Raw genomic sequence first — 27,413 nt, 5'->3', positions numbered from 1 at the left:
TCAGCCCATCCACGTTCTGTCTGTATGCAGACTCTTCATTGTGCTCATTCAGACCAATCACAGCGCTGTCATCTAAAAAAAAACTAGATTTACAACTGGAAGCCAACCAGTGTGTATGACATTCACCATTTCTGTACAGAAGAGTGGTCAATTAGCCAGAATTGTGCCAAAGTCCTGATTATAGTGACAAAGAGTGAATGGACGCTGTTGCTGAGGGATATTTAACAAAATATTAGTTGGAGTGTGTCGTCATATTTAAGCCTGTATGTCAAGGCTCTTAAGTTTGAGTCCTCCTGGGCCAGTGTGCTGCAACCTGTGGATGCGTCTCTGCTTCAGCACGCCTGACTCAAACATCCGTGCAGAAGCCGAGGTCTGCACAGATTGACTGCACTGACTTTGGTTTGGCCATTTGATTCAGGCGTGTAGGGCATGGAAACATCTAAACGTTGCTGGACACCAGCCCTCTGGGATTTGAGTTTGAGACCACTGCTGTGTGCAAGACTTTGACCGTTTTAAAAAGAGATAAAAACCACAATCAAATCAAATTAACTCGCATAACTGTAGGATTTTGTGTAAGCCTTACACCACTTTCAAAAAATCAATTTGAATTTATGAAAAAATGTCATAAAACCTCATATTAATGTCGTTTTCATTCCAGTGCTGTATGTAAACTTCTGACCCAACACTCTAAACACTAGGTCCATACAATCATGCCAAGAGGAAATCAAAATTTCATAAATTACTTATTTTGCATCAGATGAACAAAAAATAATGATCAAGAAGGGCCTTTTCTGCACTGACAAAACCAACTAAACAATATAAAAATGCCATTTTTGCTTTGCAAAAACCACAGCATGATGCTGATTTAAAGCACAAACCAAAACTCAGAATGCATCGATTTTCAGCATCTCTCCACACACTGTGTAGTAATATATGCACGGGCTGAAACAGAGAATCTGTTCACACCACTGGTGCACGGTGGAAGAGAGAAAACTAATGGGCTCATTAGAGAAGACGGAGCCTGACAATGCCAAAGAAAGGTCACAGCAAAGCATGACTTACTGGAGATGTAAGAGCAGCCCCCATCAGAAACTGTTCTAATGAAAAACGGGTGGGAAACAGACTCGGGTCAACACGGAACAGTGTAAACACAGAATAATGGTGTCATGGCGGTCTGACAGCTTTACCCAAGTAACAACTAAATGTTTAATTAGAGGGAATCTGGCCCTGCCCCCCCCCCTTACTGCACCAGGATCATTTCTTTCCCAAGGAAAATATGAAACTAGTCCTCTTTAACAGCTAGCAAAACAGAGAAATAAGCTTGCAGCACAGAGAATTTGAGCTTCTTACCAACTGTTTTCTTGTCAGCAGGCTGTTCGAGCTGCCTGAATACGCTGTATTTGTCCCCAGAATCTAAACAACGGGAAAAAAAGAACGGAAAAATGAGCAGAGAGGCAACAAGAAAACCAGCTGGTGACGAGCTCTACCAGGTCACACTGACAACACTCTTCAGTGTGGACGCTGTTACTAAAGGAAAAATACACAATGTTAGCTATTTTCTTGGTTGAGTGAGGTGTTTAAAATAAAGTCAAAGCAATCAGAGAATCCCTCCTATGACACGGCGAGACATATATGTGGTTCTTTAAGGCAGCCAGAGAGTTCAAGACTTTCAGAGGGTAACGATAAGGCTCATCGGAGGAAAACAAATGTTGATCCGCTTTATGCTTTTGAGCTTTAAAACTGCTTTTTTGTTTTGGGGAACATGCTGGATTTGGAAATGTCACCATTTTAAAAACTTCATGGTAAGATACGACATGGATTAGCAATGGAGACTGATGTTTAGTAATACTAACCACGCTAACTGCTAATATAAATTGCTCAGTCGCTCACATACTGATGTCTGCTCCTATATGTTGGTTCTTAAAGGGGACATATTATGCAAAACTCCATTTTTGCACATTTTTGTACTTCCATTTGGGTCTCTACTGCTTCTAGAAACAGTCCAAGGGCTACAAAAAAAAAAAAATCCATTCAGTTGTTTTTTGGCAACAAGTAGATGTTTTGTTGGTGTCTGAAAAACGAGCCGTTTCAAAAACCTCCCAATAATTGCCCCCACTGCCCCTCACCCAGCAACACAAGTGGAGCTCCACGCACCTCATCAGCTGCTTTTACCTCTCTATACGCTATACAACATGAACATGATTAGCCATTTAACACAAGCTAACGTTAACAATAGGCTACTGATGGCCCTGTGTCCATTTAGAAATTGTTGCTGCAACCTTGCTGCTTCTCCAAGAGGCTCCACTTACGCTTCTGGGTCTGACTCAGGGTCAATGATTTATGGTTGTACCATTGAGCGTCTGTTTGCAGCTATTTTTACGTGTATAAAGTGCGAGTGTAAATATTGAGATGGGAGGGGGGGGGCACGGCCAGCTACAGCTTATTTGCATAAAAGTGTTAGAACCCTAAAACAGCTCATTCTGAAAGGTGCTCAAACTACGCAGAACTGAGGAGGATTTTGTGCAGAAAATGTAATGAATACTTTGTATAGCACATCTATCTTAACTTGTTTAAAAGGAAGCATTATAAGTGTCTTTAAAGAAAAAATGTAACGCGCTAAACTCTGTATCAACAGGCCAAATCTTTACAATGACCAAAAATCGGCCACGAAATTCAGATCGGTGCATCTTTCAAGAGTGGAAATTAGACTACATTCAGACAAAGCCATACATTTTCTTTATGCCATGGCAAACAGTCATTTAAAATATAAACAGCTTTATTGACTCCGTCACTTTAGGATAATATTTTGTAACTGTTAAATGTCTTTATTTTTCTATGTGGCTGTATCTGTGGGGAATATTTTACACAGGACAGAGAATGCTGTAAGCATTAAACCCAAAATGAGGGGCAGACGGTACCTGAGACAGTGGGTGTGGGCTCTGCAGGCTGATCCACAGACAGCTGCTTGAACACGGCGTACTTATCGGAGGACATGACGGAGGAAGAGGACGTACCGGACACTGGAGTCAACATGGCCGGCGTGCTGCAGGGATACAGAAGCTTTGTTTAGACGTCATGAAGTTTGAACACCAATAACAGGACTTTAGGTCTTTTTTGATTAGTTCAAAGAGTTGTTTTTAGTAAAACACAATTAGGCTCCAAAAGAAAAACACCTTTTCCCCCCAAAGCCGTACATTCAATCGTTTGATGGAAGTGATCGAAGAGTAATGACGCATAATGTCATTGTAATTTTAGTTTGCGCAATATTCATATCACTCAGGACTGTTTGGAGAGCAATAATTGCTGGCTAATATATTCCACACTGCAAAAACGGATCTAAAAATAAGTAAAATGTTCTTAAAATTAGTGTATTTGTCCTTGATTTGAGCAGGTAAATAAGATTAGCTGCCAATGGAATTAGTATTTTTACCCCTAAAATAAGATAATTAGATATACTGCACTTGTAATAAGATGATGGAGATGAATTGTTCCTATTTTAGGTGCAAAAATCTTATTCCATTGGCAAATCATCTTATTTACCTGCTCAAATAAAGAACTAATACACTAATTTCAAGAACATTTTACTTATTTTTAGTTCCGTTTTTGCAGTGCAAGTGTTATGAACTTCCATTTCAAATGCTAATGTAATATTTATCCAGTTGGACAGATGTTCACAAAGGATACAAATGACCTTGTCCAAAATACTAAAGATCACGGCATTTAGGAAGCTTAGATAAGAAAGAGGAAAGAAAATATCGCTATATTGTGATAAGATTATTGCAATCTTTACCAATTATAGCCACTGCATGATTTTCTAATAATAACAAAAATGTACTTTATTTGAAAGCTTCGTTCAGAGCACTAAAGGACACTGTAGAAATCCAACAATATATCACTAATAAATCAAGATAAAATCAGCACATTAAAAAGTTTTAATGAACAGGATATTACAGTAAGCATTTTAAAACAGATGTTTTATTGAGTTTGGTCCTGAAGCGGCAAAAGGCATCAATATTGTGGATGTCTGGAGAGAGAGGGATCCAGAGTTTGGGAGCAGAGCTGGAAAAAGCTCAGCACCCCATGGTGCTGAGGAGGAACTGTAAGGTGAATCTAAGGATGCGGGAAGGAGTAGTGATGTGAAGGAGATCAGAAAGGAAGGAAGAAGTGAGGTTGTGGATGACTTTGAATGTGTACAGAACATTCTTAATCCTATTATGAATCTAACCACACTGCAAAAAGGGAACTAGAAGTAAGTAAAAATTTCTTGAAATTAGTATATTTTTCATTGGTTTGAGCTGGTATATAAGACTATTTGCCAGTGGAATAAGATTTATGCACTTAAAATAAGAACATTTCATCTCCATCATCTTATTTCAAGTGCAGGGTATCTAATTATCTTATTGGCAAATAGTCTTATTTACATGCTTAAATGAAGGAAAAATATACTAATTTTAAGAACATTTTACTTACTTTTAGTTCCTTTTTGCAGTGCAAAGTTCTGTCACTGTTTAGTTTTAAGATAGTGCTGAAGAATTTTATTTTTATTTTGGATAGGTAGGAGGTGAGGTTGGAGGGTAGGAGTATAGAATTTGGTTTACTAGATAAATAGAGCTGTGTGTCATCTGTATAGCAGTGAAAATGGATGTTAAATTTCGGGAAGATATTACCAAGGGGAAGAAGGTAAGTAATGAAATGTAGGGGTCCCAGTACAGAGGCTTGGGGGACGCCGGTTGTAACGGGATGGATGGGAACTAAAGGACTTTAGCTGAATGAACTTTATGTGACCAGATGGGTAAGAATGAAACCAGTCAAGGGGGTGTCAGTGATGCCAATTAAAGATAATATGTAGAGAAGGATGGAGTGAGAAATTGTATCAAAGGCTGCACTCAAGTGCAGAAGAATGAGAATAGAAAGTAAATCAGAATCAGCTGTTATCAGGAGGTTGTTGGTGAGTTTTATTGGAATTGCTCAGAGGCCATTGTGGGTTAAGTGGGAGTAAAGTTGAGAGGTGATTGTTTTTTCTAGTATTTTGGAGATAAAAGGTCAAGTAGAAATGGGGTGGAGGCTATTCAAAGTTTTTTGGATACGAGCCAGTTTTAAAGAGAGCAGGAACAATTCCAGTTGTAAGTGATGAGTGAATGGTGGCTGCTGTGGAGCGAAGAAGAGCCTGGAGACAAGATCAGGGTTGTGGAGATTGGATCAAGGCTGCAGGAAAGGGATTTAGATTTACACATAATCTCAGAGATATCAGAAATGTTTGGAAGTAGAAAAACTGGAAAATGGCTGACAGACAGGCAGAATTTCAGAAGAAAACAGTGGCGACACATTAGGATGCAGAAACTGCAGAATCCTTTGAATTTTCTCAATTGCAGCAGTCTGTAGATACATTTGGCGGGGGGGGGGGGGGGTGCATGCAGAGGTTGGTTGTAAAATATTAATTAACAACGAAAACAAGGTCCTGGAGTTACCTTCATTACAACAGATCAAGTTAGAATAATAACGTTCATGCAGCCCCATTTAACCGGTCAAATATGTTTATGACATGGAGAATTTGCAAGCATGGCCCTTGAGGGGGAAAAAAAATCCAATAAAATATCGCATCCCAGCAGTCCTTTGCAACAACAATATTTCACACATTGATAATCAGATGACTACAGTGATTTGATATGCCATGCAGCTCTACAGTTACCTGACTCCGCCAGATAGATTTGCTCCGCATATCCATCTGGAAACCTTCCGTTGAAGTAATTTTGGGAAGGGGCGAAAATACTGGTTAGCTGATTGGCCTATGTTGGTGATAGACGGGCCAAATAAACCAATCAGATTCGTCGTCGCTCGTAAACACAACCACAAGCCAAGCTACTCTTGCTGCTGCAGGTAAAGGCTCGTTAGCTCAGCAAAGAAATACTCTGTAATGCCGATAAAACTTGCTCGATAGCCGCGCTAACGCTAGTTTCATCGGCTGAAGCCGCCATGCTGTTAAGACTGAACTGACGCGCTTCCCGTTGCGTCACACCTCAAGCCGCCTCAAAGCCAACGCTGATTGGACGTTCGTTTGGTGAACGGCTCCAAATTTTCTTTAACGGAGGGTAGCCAGACTGATCTGCGAGTGAAACCTTGAAAGCTCGCGAGATCAGGATGGTCTCACGAGGCTAGCTCTACAGAGCAATAAATTAAAATCCATCTGACCACTCAACACAATCATCCAAAAAGCTGTGTAAAGCCACAAAGTTTGTTCAGAAACAATAGAACCTGCAAGTTGAATCTCAGCCGAACAAAAAAGAAATGCCATAGTCTTAACATAACTAAAAGTAAATGACTTTACCAGTGCCAGTAAATTTTCTCAGATATTTAGGATGTAAATGAGCTAACTTGGAAAGAATAGCAGAGTTCTTTGCAGCCTGATTTCTGCAGTACATTTGGCAGGTCGTTATAGATACCGGTTGAACTCTAGAAGACAGAAAGATCGTCTATTTGAACAAATATCTTTCCTTGCACTCCGTCTCTCTGTAGATAACTGCGTGGCAGAGCTGTCTCAATGAAAGAACAGTCTGTTGGAAAGGGCCTAGAAAGTAATAGAGAGAAATGAGCGTCTACTGTCCACTGAAATGAATTCATTAAGACGTAACCCGAGCTCATTGCTATTCTGAGGAGGTTATTACAAGACATTAAGACGGTGTAAGGCAGACAATGAGAGATGCAATTATTATGCAAAATAACTCGGCTATAAATAACCATCAGGGGCTGAATATTTGACACTTGTCTCTGCATATAATCACAGCTCTTCTTCAGAGAAGATAGTTTCAATGCAGAAAAGGAACACTAAGTATGCCATATATTAGTACTGCAGAAAGTTAAGCTCCACATTAGTCAAGTGCTTTGTAAAAACACTTAAAAGTTATTACATTTTAACTGTCGAGACAAAAAAAATGCTTTTACAAGAGCCTCGTCCGCACCTGTTTGGATGCTGATGTGAAACAGCGGTGGGAAAACTTCCCCCTGATTCCCCCTGGAAATCGGCGAAGCCCTGGTCTGCTGCTCCGGCCTTCGGAGCCTCCTGGAAGTCCTGGAATTCGTCCTCCTCGGCTTTGGTCCCCTACATGACAACATTGTTCTTCGTCAAGATGCGTGATGCGATCCGCAGCTCAAAAAAAGGCTTTACAGAGACGTGCAAAATAACCCAAACTTCTGGGTACTTTGTGGGGGGCTTTTATGACGGACCAGCATATAGAAGTGCGTAGTTCTGAAGAGGAAGATAATTGAAACATGTTTTTTTAATGCTTACAAATAAAAAATAAAAAAACCTTACCAACTATGCTTATCTCTAGAGACTTTCATTTCAATATCTTTCTTTTTTATATATACCTTAAGATCAGCCAGATTGGATGAAGAACATCTGACGCTTTGTTTTCAGATCTTGCCACCGATTCTATTAGAGTTTGTTGTGGCCTTTGACTAGGCCACTCTTACACATGAATCAGCTTTGAGCTAAACATATTATTTTGACTGGCTGAAATTTCAAACCGTTCTAAAGCCTGTAGCAGACTCTCTTCCAGGATGTCCCTGGATGTTGCTCAATCCATCTTCTCTTCAACTCTGACTAGCTTCCCTGTCCCTGGTAAAAAAGGCTACAGAATGATGCTGCCAGGACCTTCTTCTTAATCGGGTGTTCAGGTTGTTATGCAGTCAAAAATTGAGTTTTTGTTTTTTTTTAAACTCTTCCATCAATGTTAGACTTGAGAATAGCATAACTAATGGTTGTCTTTTTGACAGATCCTGTGCTGCAGCTCCTCCAGAGTTACCACGGGTCTCCCCCCCTCTTTTCCTTATTGCCTGGCTTCTCAGTTTTGGTGTCATGCTTTAGAAAGTTTGCAGCTGTCCCACTATGGCCATTTTTGGATGCTAAACTGAATAATGTCAATCCATCCATCCATTTTCCAAACCGCTTAATCCCTCATGGGGTCACGGGGGTGGCTGGTGCCTATCTCCAGCGTTCACTGGGCGAGGGGCGGGGTACACCCTGGACAGGTCGCCAGTCTGTCGCAGGGCAACACATAGACAGACAGGACAAACAACCATTCAAGCACACACTCACACCTAAGGAGAATTTGGAGAAGCCAATTAACCTAACAGTCATGGTTTTTTTTTTGGACTGTGGGAGGAAGTCGGAGTACCCGGAGAGAACCCACGCATGCACAGGGAGAACATGCAAACTCCATGCAGAAAGACCCAGGGTTGGACTCAAACCCAGGACCTTCTTGCTGCAAGGCAACAGCGCTACCCACTGCGCCACTGTGCCGCCCGAACAATGTCAATCTCAAAGCTTATTTATTTAAACTTCTAAACATACAGGTAAAGACTGCTACATGTTGTTTAAAGGCAATGAGCTGCACTGTATTTTATTTCATAGTATCAGAGTAAAAGGGATGGCAACATACACTTCTCAGATTTTTTCTGGAAAAACAGAATAATTTATGATTTTCTGTCCATTTTAGTGTTGTTCAATACTTTGTTTGGCTCTAACATTACATTCCTATAAAACTACATTAAAGTCTTTGGCTGTAATGAGCGAAAACCTGTAGAAGATCCAGTCCTCAAACACGTGCTGTACCTGTGTTGCTGGTGCAGGTGGGAAGCTGGCGATGAAGTTTGCGTTTTGCGGCTGAGCCGGTGCAGTGGGAGCCATGGCCATGACCGGTGCTGCTGGTGTGGCCATGGACATGGAGACGGGCGGCTGGGTCATCATCGGCTGCTGGTGCTGGGGGATGACGGGGGCCATGGCCATAGCCAGGGCCGGCAGGTTGGGCACGGGCGGAGACGGAAACTGACTCAGTATTTCCACGTTTAATACTGGGAGGCCGGTCTGAAATAAAGACATTTCTCCCTTAATTCAATTCAAAATGTCTTTCCCAAAACAACCTGATAAATTAATAATTTAATATAAACAATATATTAACTATTCATCTTTAGTACATTCATTTATTACAGTGGCAAAGAGGTATCTGTCTTTAACCGGTAGCTTGAGAAATAAGGGCACTCTGACAGTAAACTGTTGCTCTTGGCCAGTAAACATGTTTTCCATAGAAAATATTCAACGAAGCCAGCTTCTTTTCGGAACAGATTTGCTGCGGCACGCTCCACAGAATGCACCTTGTTTGGTTTGTATTATAAGGCCGTTGCAGATTTACATCACCAGAGGTGTCTTATTATTCTTCGGATGGAAGCGGTGGCATGCAGCGTTTCGTGAGCTGCCTGCAGATTTGCATCCTCCCAGGGGGTATGCGACAGGCTCGGGCTGAGGATGATAAGAAGCATCCTGCCAAACCCATCTGATGGGGACAGAGCTAGATATTGGGCTCACGGCTCTTTACAAGCCTGGAGCTGTCGGCTTTCTTCTTTTGTTTTTAACAAAGGTTTCACGGAGGCATGCGGGGAGAATTATCCCTGAAGTCATTATAAGGGGATCGCCTGTTGTGATCAAGAGTTATTATTACCTGTGCCACACCAATTAGTGAAAGTACAGTATAGAGCTCCTCCTTGGTCAGCATGCCAGGTGTTGTGCGATTGGCCGACGCCCAGATTTGCCCCAGCGCTTCCCTGGGCAGGCCTGACGACATCAATATCGGGTAGAGCTTCGCTGTGTCTATCCCCGACGGAGTCATCGTGATTTCAAGAACCTTCTTAAACATGTCTGTAGGAAAGAAAATGATAAACATTCGTTGCACAAAGTGACTTAATCATGTTAGCATTCATATTCATTGAACCTTTTTGACAATTTTCACATATTGCAACCTCAAAGTATAATGTACAGGACTGTCTCAGAAAATTTGAATATTGTGGTAAAGTTCTTTATTTTCTGTAATGCAATTAAAAAACATGAAATGTCATACATTCTGAATTCATTACAAATCAACTGAAATATCGCAAGCCTTTTATTGTTTTAATATTGCTGATTATGACTTACAGCTTAAGAAACCCAAAAATATTTCAGTTGATTTGTAAAGAATCCAGAATGTATGACATTTCATGTTTTTTAATTGCATTACAGAAAATAAAGAACTTTATCACAATATTCAAATTTTCTGAGACAGTCCTGTACTTCCTAAGGCTCTTATATAAACCAACACACAGCGGTAAATAGCTGGTTTTCAACATTTAAATACCATAAAAATACCCCCCCCAATACTTTGTAGAGCCACCTCTTATTGCCATTACATCAGATGGTCTTCTGCACATGTCTCTCCCTGCTTTGCACCAATATTTACTCCTTCACTGCTTTAGCTAAAGATCGGACAGAGTTGCCAAACATTCTCAGTTAGGTCAGGACTTTGATTAGGCCATTCTAATCTGTGAATGTGGTTTGACTCAAACCACTCACTGCATTGCAGCTCAGGTTGTATGGTTGGGCCACTGTGAGAAACCTTAATCAGTCAGTCAGCTGACTGGCCGTCCACAGCAACAGGTGGAGGAGGGGAGACGCTGCGCTCCATCATGCCAGAGAAAACTTTGGATACTCCAGCTTATTCTGTTCCATCTTAGGAAAAGGACTTTAAGTAGTGAAGTAGATATTACTAATGTAATTTAAAGGTAAATGTAATTTAAAACTGAAATTTAATGATACCGGTAGGCAGCTCATGTCTTGTTTAGGGTGGTCATCCTGCTGGATGGTAAGCCTCCTCCACCGTTTTAAGTCTTTTGCATCTTCTCACAGGCTTTCTCTCGTAAATTCTTCCCCTGCCCAGCTTGGTGGTTTAGGTCAGGGGTGCCTAAACTTTTCGGTGCATGGGCCAAAATTGTCAAGTCAAAGGAACTCGAGGGACAAAAAGTTAACATAAACCAAAAAAATTGTAAATTTTTTTTTTTACCTGCTCTACAAAATATAATAAAAAAAAAAATTGTCAGATTTTCTGTAGGAAATGAATGTGTAAATCATTGTAGATCCAACATTTAAAAAAAGGGTTTTGCTCATTTAAAGATGGTCATACAGTTTGCAAATTATTTTAAATAATTTAATTTGACCCTTTAACAATAATAAACTTTACTCTCTTTGGTCTAACAATATAACAGCAGTATTTGGGTCGGTTGTTCTTCGAAAACACTTGCAGCAATTAGCCGGTTTTAATAATTGAATTCAAGGCTAATTTTAATGCACCTTAGGATAGATGTTAGGATAGATGTTACTATGAAATTAGAGAGAATGTCAAAACTGTGTTTATTAAAAGATGAATACTTTGTGTTGTACTTAACATTTTTAATTGTAGGATTTTAACTTTTCTGTAATAAGTTTGCCCTAACAAAAACTAAAATCTTCTATCTGCATCAGCCACCTGTGGTGGGGGGGGGGGGGGGGGGGGGTCGCCCAGAATCAGTACAGGGGCCACAAATGGCCCCCGGGCCGCACTTTGGGCACGCCTGGTTTAGGTGGATGGTTTACAGATGTACCCCATCATCCCATCTTCAGATAAATCTTCGAAGAACAGTATTGTTTTACACCCAAACCTTTCTTTAAAACTACTTCCAACCTTTAACCATGTTCCTTACTCTGTTTGTTCATTAATAATCTCCAACAAACCTGTGAGACCCTTACAGAACAGCTGCAGTTCTAATGAGATTAAATTAAAAACACGGGCGGACACTAACAGATGACTTTTGAAGGCAAGTCACCCCTCTGAAATTTATGGCATGAAAGTAAAAAGGGGGGTGAATGCAATTACTTTACACTCTTTTTAGATTTTTATTCATAAAATAAATAAATAAATAAATAAAATAGATTTAAAAATGAAAGTACCAATTCACTCAGCAAAAAAAAAAATAAACGATCCAGTGGTGGTGTCCTTGAGGAAACGCTCACCTGGGACGAGGCTGTCGTTGTACACCCAGGCGGGGAGAATGGACTGGATGTGCTCTTGTTGTGGATACACAGCAACACCTGCTGTCACAAGCAGACAAACACACAGACCGGGGAGACAGCCGGTTAGTCTTTACGACTATCGTCTCGTCCACGCCTCCTGACACCTGAGCCCCCCCTCCCTCCCGCTCGCATCAAACTCAAAAAAATCATCCACTCGACGTCTGCGGGGCTTGCTGCCAATGAATCACAAGCGTCCCGCTACTTCAGGCGCAGATAAATCAGCCTGTGAGTCATCTCCATCTTCGGAGGAAGAGCAGAGACTTACCATGTGGCAAAAAAATCTAAATTCAACACCGACCGTTATCAGGTTTCTTTCTGGAGAGAGACTAGCACAACATTTCAGTGAAATATTTATCCGCTTCTCTCGTTTACTCTGACAAGTGGTTCAAAGCTAACGGCGGCTAAGACCAAACGTCCCTGACCTGCCACTACATTCCCCATCGATGACACAAGGAAACAAACAACATTTCAGTAGCAAAGTAGCATGCACATTCAGCCCCGGGTCACGTGGGCTCCCCGCGTCCCTGTTAGAATCAAGGCAGCAGGCGGAGGCCGTTGTCTGGGAAGGAAATACGCGGCGAAGAGGCAGACGTCCGTTTATTAGTCAGCAGGTATTACCCAGAGGCCTCGGCAGACAGTCCATCACCGCGAGCAGAGGAAGAGCCGCCGAAGGAGGCGTAAAGTATGCGGAGGTAAGAGCAGAAATCTAGGGAAGGCAGGAGGGAAACCGCTCCATGATAATCCCAGCGACGAAGAGAATCAGTCGGCTTGATTCGTTTAGGAGCTAAAAAAAAAAAAAGAGTCCCCGCTGAATTTCATATAAGCCGATTGAGTAAAAAGAGAAAAATAAGAGTAATAGAAAATGTCAGTGTTCAAATGAAGATATTTATTGTTATTTGTTAATGCTGCAGCAAAGCAAGGGCGAGTAGAAGCAGCGAGCGAGTCCGGTAAACAGGCACTTCTCTCACCGCTGTCCCCACCGCTTTGAGCGGACGGGCTGTCGGCCGATGGGAGCTGGTGGTGGGGCGAAGAGGCCGAGGCTTCCTGGGCCTTCTCCGCGACGAAGACGCAGCTCAAGTCCTCCGTGGCCGCGGCCCAGTTCCTGGCCTTGGGGCTGGCCGAGAACTGGGACGCCACTTTGGCTCTCGGGGCCATCTGAGCCAGACTTTGCTTGGATCTAAAGCTAACGTGGGCGGATTTATCGGCGGTAAGATCGCACGAGGAGAACAGCTTCTCTTCCAGCGAGGGGCCTGGAGGGGAGGGGGGGGGGGAACGAGGCATAAGCTCCTTTAACAATGCCCAGACTCTGCATCTCTTTTAGGAAAATAGCCCAAAATGTAAGTTTCACAAAAGTTGCTTAGTTTAATCCACATCGACTCAGTTACAGCTCTACTTTTAGCTAAATAAATTGGCCTTGCCAGCACATAATAACAGCTCCAAAATAGAATTTGTGCTCAATAGTTCCATCATTCAGCTTGATTCATTAACAGAGCTCCTACTTATATTCAATTAAAAAAAAAAATGTATTCACTGTCTTGATAACATTGGTGACATTTAAGGAGCATTTACCTTGGCATTGTTTGAACAGTAGTCAGTAATTATTAACTGTCTGTTCTACAAATCATTGGGCGAAAAAACTCAAGTTGTCTTCTGATTGAGTTGTAAAGAGCGATTTCACAGCTTTTTTTGCCGTTTTGATCAATCCGGATCAGTTTTATTTCAAGATCTCAATCTGATTGCTAAGATTATTTGTACTACTAGCCCTTCTGCAATCTAGAGCTGTCAAATTTCCTGATTATCTTATGTGTCTTGTGAACAGTAATTACTCCTTTGGCTCACATACTTTTTTGCCCCTATTGAGGATCAGATCTCAAAAACAAGCAAAATATCAAAATAACACCAGATATACCTCAATGAAAAACTACTTTAATACATTTAAATTGTATTTGAGTATCTGACTGCAGGTACACTTAAACATGTCCAACTGTTATAGGAACTTGGCACAAATGGTAAGGAAATTTGTGTTTGGTTAAATATATCTTTGTTTAAACTCTGTTTTTGGTAATAAATCCTGGCAGGACTTGGTAACTTCCATGGGGAGAACTTAAACTCAACTTTGCTGCTCAATCAACTAAATCGTACAAATGTGCACCATTTAAGGGGAAATAAACAGGCTTTCCTTAGACATGACAGTCACTTCCCCTAAAAACATGTTAACCCAAAAAAAAAAAAAAAAAAAAAAACATTATATATATATATATATATATATATATATATATATATATATATATATATATATATATATATATATATATATATATATATTACTAAACACGTTTCTTTACTACATTTAAGCCTTTTATTTTGAACTTTTAACACATCTAAATAGATCCCACAAGACACTGCAGAGGTTTTTAGGTTTTTGCCTAGTTAACTTATAAGAAGCAGAAATACTATTTCTTTCTTATAAATAAATAAAATACATTAAACTACACATTAATGGTTTTTGTAATACTAAAAATGTCTTTGCGTTTATTTTTAATTAACAATGATCTAAATTACATCAGAGGATACGGTATTGTGTTTTTTTATGTGTCTACAAATATGTTAACAGAACATATTAACATTTGTGAGATGATTTGGAAGAGCAGCTGTTTCCAAGCTTGCCCACTGAAAACCTCAGATGAGAAATGCCTTCTTCTTCCCCTTGTCAACAGGATTATGACCAACTCTAGATCCTGTAAACCACAGTTTGTGATCTTTCACACCTTTAATCAATTTGCACTTGGCATCTAACTCAATTGATAAGGCACCAAAACTGATTTAAATTTGTCTAAAGGCTAAAAAAAAAAAAAGCAGTGAAACAGCTCTTTCTATTTTGCGATTAGTGCATACTTATCGTTAGCTTATCAGTAACTCAAAACATGAAATATTGATCACAAACCAAATAAATGTAATTTGTATATATATCTATAAAAACAACCATTTAATGAAATCTAAATCTCTATCCTGAAAGTCTGGAAATGATTGATGTTTTAGACACTATTTTCTGTTTTCCATGCCTATCCATACTCAAACCAAGGCTTGGGCAAATTTCAGACTTTTTCAGTTTGTAGGAATCCTGCACGTTTCACACAATGCTTCATTTGACCTTTCTTATTCTAGCTACAGTGTCAAAAGAAAAAAAAACACAACAAAGCCCTGAAATCATTCATGGCTCGAGTCTTCTGTCAGTAGCCAACCTTCCTTATCCCAGGCGATGAATAAGTACTGAAGTTAGACCCGAGTCATAGATCAGAGATTTCACTGGACAGAGGCTTCATTCCCCTGATGTTTTGACATCCACAGCACATAAAGTAATTTATGAGATAATAAATGATCTTCTCGGTTAGGGTAGGAACTGATTTTTAACATCTCATCAGTAACAAAAAAACAAAAACAAAAACATTTTCAGCCTTTCTGGGGATACAGCATGCAAATCTATTTTTTGCTCACTACAAATGCAGCTCTACCCACCCTTTTAAAACGTTATCACATTACAAACGCAAACTTAAATGCGCACCATTAGGACTTCAGTTATTAGACCAACAAAAAGTAGAACATAATTGCTGATTGGAAAGAGAGAAAAAAAAATCTGCTTTTCCTGTAGAAGCAAAGTAGACCCGCATCATGACGTCGGCCACCGCTTTGTTTCACCGCAGCGATGCATAATGTTGAAACTGAGCAACAACAAAGACCTACACAGAACAGCTGTATTTATAATAAGATTCAGTGACTAAACACTTTGAATCTATTTACATTAGGGCTGAACAATTAATCGCATTTTCAATATAATCGTGATCGAAAATAACGCAATTTCCAAATCGCAGAGGTCTGCAATTTTTGACTATGTAACAATTAAGGAATTAGACACGTCCATAGGTGTCGGTAAAATGTTTGAAGTGGGTTTGCCTCCACATGGAAGGGAAGACAGTTGCAGCAGTGAGATAATCTAATTTAATTACTTGTTTTAGAGTTTATATAATCATACATAGCATTAAGTACTTGTCAATCAGTTTAATACATAGACTTGCTTGTTGGTTGCACTTTATGCACTGCAAAAACGGATCTAAAAATAAAGTAAAATGTTCTTAAAGTTAGTGTATTTGTCCTTGATTTAAGCAGGTAAAAAAGATTATTTGCCAATGGAATGAGTATTTTTACCCCTAAAATGAGATAATTAGACATCCTGTACTTGAAATAAGGTGATGGAGATGACTTGTTCCTATTTTAAGTGCAAAAATCTTATTCCATTGGCAAATAATCTTATTTACCTGCTCAAATCAAGGACAACTACACTAATTTTAAGAATATTTTACTTATTTTAAGTTCTGTTTTTGCAGTGTGTCCAACAAGGATTGATGTCCAATTAAATTAAAAGCTGTTCTCTTGAATAATATTCTGATCAATAGAAACATTAAAAGTTCATATTTAAAATAGTTCTTGTTTACAAACATCTTTATTTAGAGGCCATTTTTGTTGCTTGTGGTTAATGCGGAGAAAAGTCAAAATTGCAATTTTGGTTGAAATATATTGTAGGCAGAAGACAACCATTTCTGCTCCGAGTTTAGACGCTGTAGGTCTTTTAGCAACTAATCCACACGGCGAGGAAACAAATTGATTTGTTGTTTGTATATATTTTGAAACACATGATAAATTAAACTGGATAAAAAAATAAATAATCGCATTAAATCACAATATTAAGAAAAAAAATCGCAATTACATTATTTTACAAAATCGTTCAGCCCTAATTTAAAACTCAGGTTACTCTGATACCCCTAAATAATGGGACTATATGTCATTACTAATGCCGCTTTTTATTTGTGAAAGAAGAAAAAGAGGAAAACCGCACTTTTTTAAAACTTTTCTCTTCAGTTATGCTCTACTTTGTGTTGGTCTATCACGTAGAATCCTGTTAAAGGCATACTGTGCAACATTTTTCAGTTAATTAATGTGTTCCATATCGTTTTGGATGATTAAATGAGTCATTTCAGGTCGAACAAAGGTTTTCTCGGCTGCCCTGGGGGTCTGTGGGGGAAATAACGTACTTGCAATTGCAAGAGCTCTCGGCCCGCACACACAGAAGTCTCGCTTTACGGCGAGAACTCCATGTGTTTTTGCCCTGCCATTCACTATATGCACGCGCGAAAGCAACAACAAAGAACCGCGTGTTAACGTCAAATAAACATGCAAGCATATCGAGTTTTATTATTATTATTATTATTTTATTTATTTATTTATTTATTTTTATGTTGGCGAGACGCTACCGCGGCAGCCGCGGCTTGGCGAGGCGGCGGCGGTAGCGTCTTGCCAACATAAACAAAAAAAAAAAATAATAATAATAATAATAATAATAATAATAATAATAATAATAAAACTGGCGAGGCGGCCGCCAAGATAGAGCTGCGGGAAGCTTGATGTTCATACCTTCACTGTGTTAGTCATTGTTTGTACTGCCGTTTTTTCCACTTTTCGTTGCGTTCGCCTGTCTGCTAAGCTCAAAACAACCGCGCCTGGCTTGACGGAGAAACCAGAACAGCTGAGCATCTTTATGACAGTGCACATTTACTTTCGCCCTCTGAGGGGAGCCTCGCTGGAAAATCAACCCCGGTTGCATAGTATACCTTTAAAAATGTGTCTGTTTGCGGTTGCAATGTGACAAAACGTGGTTTAAATGCTTTCTGAACGCACTGACCCACTAAGAAGCTCAAGCGTCTGAGGACGACAAAATTAAACAGAACTACATGGGCTGGGAGGACATAGCTGAGCGCCAATGGCGGGGAGAGGGGGTTGTGAACAAAGGTGAAGAAGAGTTACCTTGAAATGAAGATTGTGAACTGGTGTTGACAGCAGAGTGTTGGGAAGCAGTGGGAATGGACACAGAGGCGGGGAGGGATTGCGAGGGAGTGAATGGCGGCTGAACTTGGCCTTGAGAGGTGAGGTGCAAACCGGAGGAAGGGAAAGCGTTTACGGGGCCCTGAACAAAGTCGCTAAACTCCTCATCGTCATCCTCGGCAAAACCACCAGTGGCGGAGGATGAAGGCTGCGTGTGGGCCTGGGAGGAGAGACTAAATGTGGAGGCGGAAGAGGAGGAGGAGGATGGAGGGAAGGAGGCGGGGGCGTCTACAGGCCCCTGAAAGTCACTAAACTCGTCATTATCCTCGGAGGAAGCAGGGGGGAGGGAATGAGCGGTGACAGGCGGGTGTGATGGCGATGAGTCTGTAAAAACGAAGACATAATGAAGACGGCAGAGAAACACAACGGTGGAGAATGAATTAAGGGCTGTGAGGGTGGATTCAATGGTTTGTGATGTAGGAAAACTGCAAAGTCAAGCAAATCTTGTCAACATAACTTAGTCTTACATTGTTTTTAGATCAGATGCAATGATTTTCTATACAAAAAAAAGGGATATGATGTGTTTGTCTTAAATGCACAGAAATAAAATGCTGGTTCAAATTTCTATAGAGTGAATTTTGTTCCATTATTGTTGCAAAGAACACATTTTGTAAATGGAAATCTGAAAAAAAAAAAGAAAAAAAAACGCAATCCAGAAATTAAACTTGTAAAAAAATGTAAATAAATAAAAAGTAGTGAGAGTAACTGTTGTTTTCTCAGATGTAATTCTTTTTTAAAACTTTATTAAAATTATTTTTCATATTTTATTTTTTCAAGAAAAGAATTCAGATTTTAGATTTTTACATTTTATTTTTTCAGTTCGAGTTTTACGAATTGCATTCTTTTCAAATTGCTCACATTCTCGTCCGTGCAGACCAATAGAAATGTGTCTTCGCTTGAAAATATAAAACCTGTAAAAAAAATATAATTTTAAAAATAAATTATGGGGAAACAGCAAATTTACTCTCAAAACCTTTTTTTTTTTTTTTTTTGACTGGCAAGTTTTTAAAAGTTTAATTTCTGGATTGCATTCTTTTTAAATGTCCATTTACAAAACGTGTTTTTTTGCCTGTAACACTAATTGAAAAAAAAACCTCACTCCATAACTTTGGGTTCATACTGACTTGGTATTAATCCTACATCCATTTTTTGGACTTTTATTGATTTTTCACATGCATCTCATAATAAAACAACTTCAATGATTCTCACACCAACAATCAGGTACACAAGTCAAGAACTTTTTCTAATCCAAACAGGTTCAAAATTATATAGCCATCCTCAAATGCAGGCATATATGAACGCTAATATTTGTATAAGTTTACTTTAGCAAGTTGTGCCTCGACCACAGGCTTTCTGCAGCCACCCACAAGCTTCTGGCATAAACTCTGGGTGGATTTCTGACCACTCTTCCCAACGCAAGTAAGTTGAGTTAAAAAAAGTTGAGGTCATGTTCCTTTTAACCTAACAAAAAAAGCCCCTGCTTCAAAATGAAACCTTCAAGCTTTGCTGAAATTACTCCACTTTCACTCTAAAGCTGAACCCTGGACACAATCAGGTTCCCCAACAGGACAACGATGTGGCTCGGGGTTCCCAGTCAGAGGTACTGGAGTATTCCACAAAGCAGATTAAACTAGGAAGGACTACTTCTAATGTTCAGCTTAATCTGAAATCAACAACAAGACGATTAAAACTGGAAGGAACATGTGATGATCTGAAAAACAGCAGATAATAATTAACCTTTTGGAATGGCCCTGGCCTAAAACCATTAATGCACGCCAGGAAACCTTCTAATTTAAACTGCCTCAACCCTTCTGATAACAAAGGTTCAAAGACGCCACAGGAATTATGCACGTAGCGTATCAATGGCTACAAGAGGAGTTTGGTTTCTCCACCTCTGCCTTGTAACTATTAATCAGAATATAAGTGGGGTTGTATGTATAATTCTTACCCTGTATGCAAATTCAAACCTGTGTACCCAATTCCTATTTTTACAAATCACTGAAGAAGTTGTAAACCTCAAAAACAAAAGCCCTAAAACATTAAAAGCCCCAAAATAACAGGACTTTCTGATCAGAACTGAATGGGTTTACTTAAGCAGGATGAAGTAGAGATGTAAAAACAGATGTTTGCCGTAACAACCCAATACTTACAGGGCTACTGGTCATAGAAAATGTGAATAAGGTGTTAAATGTGGTGCTTTTTGTTATGCGTGGTAGTTTCAGACTGAAAATCCTCTCAGCAGCAGCCACGTCCTGGCTAATGTCCCTGCCAGCTGACCTGTCTCCAACAAATCACCGCTTCTTTTCACACTGAGGTGCTTCGCCAAAGCTACGAGGGAAAGATGAGCGTGAAGTGGCAGGAATTACAACCAGAGAGATTCACGGTGAAGGTACCTGGCTTCTTGGTCTGTGACGAAGGAGTCGGGTGCATTTTAGCGTCCCTGCTAAATCCGTCCAAGTTGCCTTTGATCGCCTCCAAGGCGTCGTCCCGACTCTTCTCCCCTGTCTGAGTGCACCCCAGCAGAGAGTTACAAAAGGCAATCTGTGGCTGAACGACTGGGGAATAACCATGACATGAATAGAGGAATCACCTTGGGTTTGACACTGCTCAGCAGCCTCAGCTTCTGTTTTTGCTCTTCAAATTGTCTCCTTTTCCGGTCCTCATCCAGCATCTTTTGCTGCTGCTCCAGACGCTTTCTAAAACAACAAAAAGGGCACATGATTTACTGAAAAACTTAGGTTACATAAAGAACGCAAGGAGACACTGAGAGTGAAATTAAATACATAAAAGAATAGCTGGATCTAGCTGATGCGTACTAATTGACCAAACACGACTGATTAAAAGGCAGATGCATCCATAGGCAGCAGTGCTGTTAAAATATGCTCTTATTTCAAAGAGCTTTCATGGAGTCTGAGAATGGCAGACTGAGGATTGTTATGCTCCTGTATTTAAGAGGAAGAATTGTAAGAGCTTTGTATCTTCCAGAATCTTCTATGGCTAAGACAGCTTTATTAGTTTTACAAAGACATTCATGGCAATTTTAAGCTTGGAAATCCATTCATGGCAAGCCTAAACCAGTGGTTCTGAAAATGTAGAGGTATGAGGGCACGGGACACAAGAACAGCCTTGCCTTTCGTTTTTTCCCATAAAACAAAGCGCAGGTGGAACAATTAAAAAAAAGGGTCCATGGACATTATAGATATAAATCCTGCTAAATGGCACAACAGCGCCATCTGCTGCTTGGTCTGTAACTGCAGTCAGTAACATAAGTTGCTACGAATGTCTGGACAAATATCTCCAATGAGCTCCTGAAAGAGTATAAAACTTAATGAAACTGTTTTGTCTTTGATGTTGTTTTCGTCATATTTTCAGCAAGTCTAGTTAAAGGAGCAATAAGTGAAATTTCACCACGAGGCGGGCCGCTCTGTCTGTAGACCAAAACAAGACGTGTGGCAAGCCATGCCTCTCTCTCCCTCCACACACACACACCTCTCTCCACCTCTTGCCTCCCATGTGCATAGTTGCCAGGATAAATACAGAGAACAACGGCATCATCTTTCGGAGGAGCATGTCTAATGAGGAAGTAGGTAACTTTATACTAGAGTAGGTGAGAGAACGTGTCGATCCGCTGGACGTGCTCTGCGTCATTTAGCCCCTACGCTACGCTGCTCTGACGGTGGCATTTTATGGGGAGGGAGCGGCTACGCCCTGAGTGGCAGCTCCTCCCGTGGACGTACGCCCACGCCCGGCCAGCCTGGCTTTGTAAACGAGAAACTAGGGAACAAAACAGATAGACGGTGTTTTTTTAGTTCTGTCTAAAACAGGGGTGTCAAACATACGGCCCACGGGCCGGTTCCGGCCCGCCGAACAATTTAGTCCGGCCCGGTGGCTAAATGCATTATCATTATTCAACAACAACAAAAAAATGTCTTAATGCCAAAAAGAGCTTATCAGATTTGACTTTCACAAGTGGAGCTGTACTGCTTTTGCCATAGTGCTCCGCTTGATTTAGGAATGTGAATAATTTAAATATAATTCATGCGGGGAATATCTCAAATGATATGGACACTACAATGGAAAAGTCAGGAAAGTGAGCTTCATATGTAGAAAATTGATTTTAAACCATTTCTTAATTTTTATCTGTTTGATGTATTTTGTCATGCAGGACAGTGCTTTTAAGTTCAAAAAAATGTGAATAAATGTTTTTCAACATTGTATAATCACTGTGATCAGTTCTTATGCATAATACACAAGTAAATGTTTAACTGAGTAAAAGTATTGTTGAAATTGTACATGCTTTTCTTAAAAACGCGGAGGTTATTCATAATATATTGTGTAAAAGTGAAATTCATTTAATATAAAAATCAACAAGTTCACTTTTATTAGTTCTATTTAATCTTGCAAAGAGTTTACGCGTGTGAACCTCTTGAGATCAGATTAAGCTGTATGCGGCCCCTAAACCAAAACGAGTTTGACACCCCTGGTCTAAAATAACGAATCATTGCATATTGCTCCATTAATCTTCTGTTCTTTTTGTCTTTTATTTGATTTCCTGTAAAGGACTTTGGGTCTCCTTGTGAATGAACAGTAAATAAACATCCATTCAAGTCTTTTCCATCAGGCTGCCTGGAACAAAAATAAAAACACACACACAAAACAGATGAGAGAGCAGAAAGAACATATTAGCATGTAGCTTACTGGTGCTCCTCTGCCATCTGTTTCTGCATGTCAGCTGTGTACTGGGGTCCTGCAGGTCTCATGCCCATGAACTGTGGTTGACCTAAATATGGCATCCCGGGCGTCTGCATCCCCATTGCCATCCCACCCTTCACGATAACAGAGAGAGAGAGAGAGAGAGAGAGAGAGAGAGAGAGAGAGAGAGAGAGAGAGAGAGAAAGCAGTTGAGAAATCGCATTAGTATTCCTACTGTCACAGCCTTTTTCCTTGACATTAAATGGTCTCATTGAGATAAAACTGAATGACATTAACGGCCTGCGGTCTTGTTTAAAGTTTTAATGCTGTGAATTCTTGCAAATGTGTGCAGCAGCTTGGGAAGATTGTTAATGCACAATTAAGTGGCGATAAGAGGAGTAATAAATGCACCGGGGGGAAAAAAATATATATATATAGTTGTACAAATTTATCAGACAGAATATTAGTCTGTTAAAAAAAGAAAACAAAGTTTCCTAAATACAATATGAAGGGAGGCTTACCTGCATTTGAATGGGGCCGGGGGGCATCTGCCCCCCAAAGTTCATCCCCATCATTCCCTGCATGTTGGGCTGCATGACGGGGACCATCGGGAAGCCCTGCTGCTGCTGCGGCTGCTGCTGCATCGGGACCATTCCTGCAGAGACACACGCAAACCATGCCATCGGCTGCAGACGTGTTGCAGAAGACCGTGTTCAATTGCTATTTGTGGCCCGGCCCCCCAAATTACACGACGTGACGGATAATAGAAAACCAGAGTTAAAAAAAAAAAAAAAAAAAAAACACAAACAAACTATAATTTAAAGTCTGGCATACTTGAACATGATTCAATCTTGCAAAACAGTTTTCTGAACAGCTGAGAACACACAAATAGACACAAGGACAATCAAATCAGATATTCTGGTGACAGCTTGGAGCAAAACGAGAGGAATGAAAAGGGGGGGTTGGAAAAGTGTGCGTTCATGTTCACAGATGCTGTGCAAGCTGACACACAGAGCTGAGCAGTCAGCTCCTGCAGGAGCCTCCTGGTGATTCACCATGTCAGGGCTGGATAAATGGCTCGCTTTAGAGGCTGCTCACATTCTAATTTGCCTGACTAAAATGACATCGCTAAAGGGAGCATGCAAAGACCCCACCAGAGACCCCCGTCCCAACGGAGCGTGACGGCGTCTCCGGAGGTTTACATCATCATCGACCGTCTAAATAACCTGAGCGTGTACGGTTAAGTGACCGTCCGTCTGATTATTCATGGATAAGTGCCAACATTAATGCTCTGTGGTGAGGTTAAACTTTTTTTAAAACACAGACGTGTATTGTTACTCTTTAATTACAACACTGTGGGTAAAAAAAAAAATATATACAAACATAAATGTAAAAATTATTTATATACATAACTATAATCCGGCTCACCAAAATTTAATCAAGATCACTCCAATTCCTTTCAACGCAATCCAATTGTGTGCATTAAATCTAGATTATTGTACAATTGCCTCAAGTCAGTTTAAACAAATTAGAAACAGAAGCCAGCAAACGGCCACTGACACTCTAAATAAGGGACTATGCATCTGTTAAAGAAGCAGACTATTCACACACGGCTGTGTCACTACCCGATCCGTACCGGTAGCACGATCCGTACCATCAGCTCATTTGCGCGTGCGCGAATAGAATAACTTCCGGTAGGAAATATTTCGTTTTTTCTTACATTTTTATTCTTTTGTATTTTTTCGAGGCAGGGGGTTCTTTTTATATATCTTTGTATTTGCGGCAATAATGCATATTCTAAAAAATAAACAACAAATACATAAAAAATACATTGTTTTTTTAATAGCAAAAATGTTTCCCAGTTGTGGTTAGGGAAATACAAATATATAAACCATTTCTTAAAGTACATAAACCCCAAGCTATAAACACATATAGGAGTACAGAGATGTATTTGATTTTGTTTTTTTTTTAAGTTTGTTTTTAATCATTTATTTGATTTGCATATATCTATTTTGTGCTTAATAAATGTATTTTAATAAGGTATGCCTTCGCTTTGTGTGTGTTCTTTGTTCTATTCCCTGTTCGTTTTTGTAAAAAAACAAAAAAACAAAAACAATGCGGCCACAATAATCATGAGGTCTTCTCTAGTTTATGATGTGTACACCAGAGGGCGCTAATTTCTCAATCGATAATTTTAACTTTCTAATAAAATAAATGTTTAGAACAAGATTATTTGTATAACGAAATTCACCGTATAATTAAGGATTATTATTTTTTTCCAGTCCTGTTTGAACAAGCAATAAAACTAACAGAGTGCATTCAGACAATACAGATAAACAATATGCAATGATTCCCAGACTGGAGTATGCTGGAGCATATCTGATGATGACGTCAAGCAATACTATGGAGAGAATGTAAAACGTATAAATTTCTTTCAGAAAAGTATTCAATGCCTTATTTACGATATAGTTTAGCATTATTTAATGATTTAAGTATAGAAATAAGTATTTTCAGTACCGTAATTAAATTATTTTTTTGGCGACCCGGAAGTTATTCTGTTCGCGCTTGCGCAAATGAGCTGATGGTACGGATCGTGCTACCGGTACGGATCGGGTAGTGACAGCCTGTGTTCAAACATAATCATGGAAGGTTGAGTGGAAGGAAAATACGGAAGAGGATAAGGGCCATTCAAAAAAAAAAAAGTTTATTCAATTCTGACTTTTTTCTCTGTATTCTGCGATTAAAGTCCGAATTCTGAGAGAAAAAAAAGTCAAAATTCTGATATTAAAGTCAGAATTGAATAGACTTTTATTTTTTTCAATGGCCCTAAACCATTGAAGTGTGGAAGAAAAAGGAGCAAAAGCGATGGGCATAACTGCAGCTGTGAGAGGACAGTGAAAAATATCAGACTAGACTTCATGTATCTTGTAGAAATATGTGGCTAAAGAATGACTTATTTATTATTTATATTAATAATAAAAATAATAATGATGATGGCTGTAGCTGCTTAGTAAAGTTATTTCGTTATTGACTAGGGGCAGACAAAATAAGATTTTATCTTCTTTCTGATCCTTTTTGCTCATGGGAAAAGTAAGACAGAAAGGGACTGTTTTTGTATTTTTTTGCCATGAAGCAATAAATAATAATAATAATAATAATAATAATAATAATAATAATAATAATAATAATAATAGCATAAGAATTCAAATAAAATAATTCCAAAATAATGATAAAAAAGCTTTTGAATGACTTACCTTGTGGCGGTCCCAGGCCCCCACTGACAGGATACATAAAGCTAGAGAAATAAAGAAGGAAAAAAAAACAATTCAATAATTTGGGTACAGAAGCATTGTGACTAAGCTTTCTACATACATTGTGTTTAGGTAATTATTGGTATCAGAGTCCATAGCTAAGTCGTTTTGAAGCAAGCTACACTACTCCCAACAACTTGTACAGCCACGTTAAACATAGTTGGTTCTTCAAAATCACCGCCTGCTTTTATTTAAATGGCAGAAGAAGAAAAAAAACTATATTACAGGGGAGACAAGAATCAGAGACGCCATTCAAAGCAAAGCACGGAGATGATGAAACTAGAATCACGCTGAAATATGCCACAAGACTTGCTGCTAATGACTCATATCAAAACAGAGAGGAAATATGCTAGTGTTAGCTTAGCGCTCCATCAAATACAGCAGCTCCTTAACTTAATTAAAGTCTGGAGCTGTAATTGTAGAGTCAGATACTAGTTTAGAAACAGGCCATGCAAGTTCTAGGTGATTATCAGAACATTATAGCAGGATTTGTATTAAATTGTCTACATCATTAAATAGGACAGCTTCAGAATAATCTTAAATGGCTTAGACTAGTTTAAAGGCTTAGATCTTAACCCAGTAACTCCAAATGTATCATTTTTGATACAAATATTCCTGAGACTTCTACCTCTTCAACAAAATCAGTATTTTTCTGAACATAAAAATGAATATATTTTACACAACTCTATAAACAAATGCAAAAAACATGAGGAAAATTATTTTTTTTGTTCTAACGTCTCCGTTACGATACAAAGAAAATTGGAAAGCCTTACGGGGTTGTTATTTTTTTTTAAAAGCAACCAAAAAATATTTTCTTTTTTAAAAATTCTAAGTTTCTGCACAATTACCGGTATCAGGTTTTAAAGGGTTAAAGTGGCAAAACAAACTGCATTAAATGATGGCGTCCATCTCTGCCAACCACTTTACAGTTTTTTTTCGATTGCTTACACACATTTTCTGAAAGAATGCCTCATATTCTCAGAACTCTACACACAAATCGAAAAAACACACACAGACAATGGGCAAAACCCCTTAATTCTCCTGCAGAATTAGCTTAAATTTTACATTCAAAACAATGTCATTTCTACTCAAAGTGGTATTTTGTTTTCAAATGACACACACCAACCATCATATGAATAGACATTCATAAGAACCAGTTGAACACTGATGTGCTCAATGCAAAACAATATGATGACTAGAAAACACTTCTCCATTCATTATAATGCCTTTTTTTGTTCAGTGTTATACTTACTACAGACAGTACATACATAAGTGTGTTGTAAAATATATTTTATTTGTCCCACAAAATAATGTACACCAGTGTACATCCCATTCCCATCCAACACAAAGTTGCACATACAAAACAGAAGAATTTACTGTACACAGAGTAAAAAAAAAAAAAAGAAAGAAAATACTATGCTGCATCCTCTCTTCTGTTGTGGTCTGGCCACAGCATCTCATCCACATCACAAGCAATGTTTTCCCAGGCCAAGATGTGGGGGAAATATCCCCTGCATGGTGACTCCAGCCATGAAAAGCATCAGCAGCTACACCTGTTGCCCTTT

General features: G+C 39.3%; 1 protein-coding gene across 11 annotated transcripts in view; it reads right to left on the bottom strand.

Annotated features, from left to right (window-relative positions):
- synrg (synergin, gamma) overlaps positions 1-27,413 on the bottom strand; it is a 70,347-nt gene that overhangs the window by 37,717 nt on the left and 5,217 nt on the right. For 2 of the 11 annotated variants that reach the window (XM_036150144.1, XM_036150147.1), the window contains exons 2-15: positions 25,792-25,832; positions 23,059-23,192; positions 22,544-22,671; positions 20,436-20,541; positions 20,239-20,350; positions 17,768-18,169; positions 12,880-13,161; positions 11,852-11,932; positions 9,495-9,691; positions 8,612-8,863; positions 6,957-7,096; positions 2,919-3,043; positions 1,351-1,413; positions 1,063-1,092 (exon numbers count right to left, since the gene is read on the bottom strand). In XM_036150144.1, the coding sequence (XP_036006037.1) occupies positions 1,063-1,092; positions 1,351-1,413; positions 2,919-3,043; positions 6,957-7,096; positions 8,612-8,863; positions 9,495-9,691; positions 11,852-11,932; positions 12,880-13,161; positions 17,768-18,169; positions 20,239-20,350; positions 20,436-20,541; positions 22,544-22,671; positions 23,059-23,192; positions 25,792-25,832 (2,093 nt within the window). The remainder of the gene's footprint in view (positions 1-1,062; positions 1,093-1,350; positions 1,414-2,918; positions 3,044-6,956; positions 7,097-8,611; positions 8,864-9,494; positions 9,692-11,851; positions 11,933-12,879; positions 13,162-17,767; positions 18,170-20,238; positions 20,351-20,435; positions 20,542-22,543; positions 22,672-23,058; positions 23,193-25,791; positions 25,833-27,413) is intronic. The other 9 variants (XM_036150154.1, XM_036150155.1, XM_036150145.1 and 6 more) reach the window with 8 other exon arrangements.

Source organism: Fundulus heteroclitus, chromosome 18 (genome assembly GCF_011125445.2).
Source record: "Fundulus heteroclitus isolate FHET01 chromosome 18, MU-UCD_Fhet_4.1, whole genome shotgun sequence".
In the NCBI taxonomy this organism is placed as follows: Eukaryota; Metazoa; Chordata; class Actinopteri; order Cyprinodontiformes; family Fundulidae; genus Fundulus; species Fundulus heteroclitus.
This window is presented reverse-complemented; position numbering and strand designations above follow the sequence as displayed.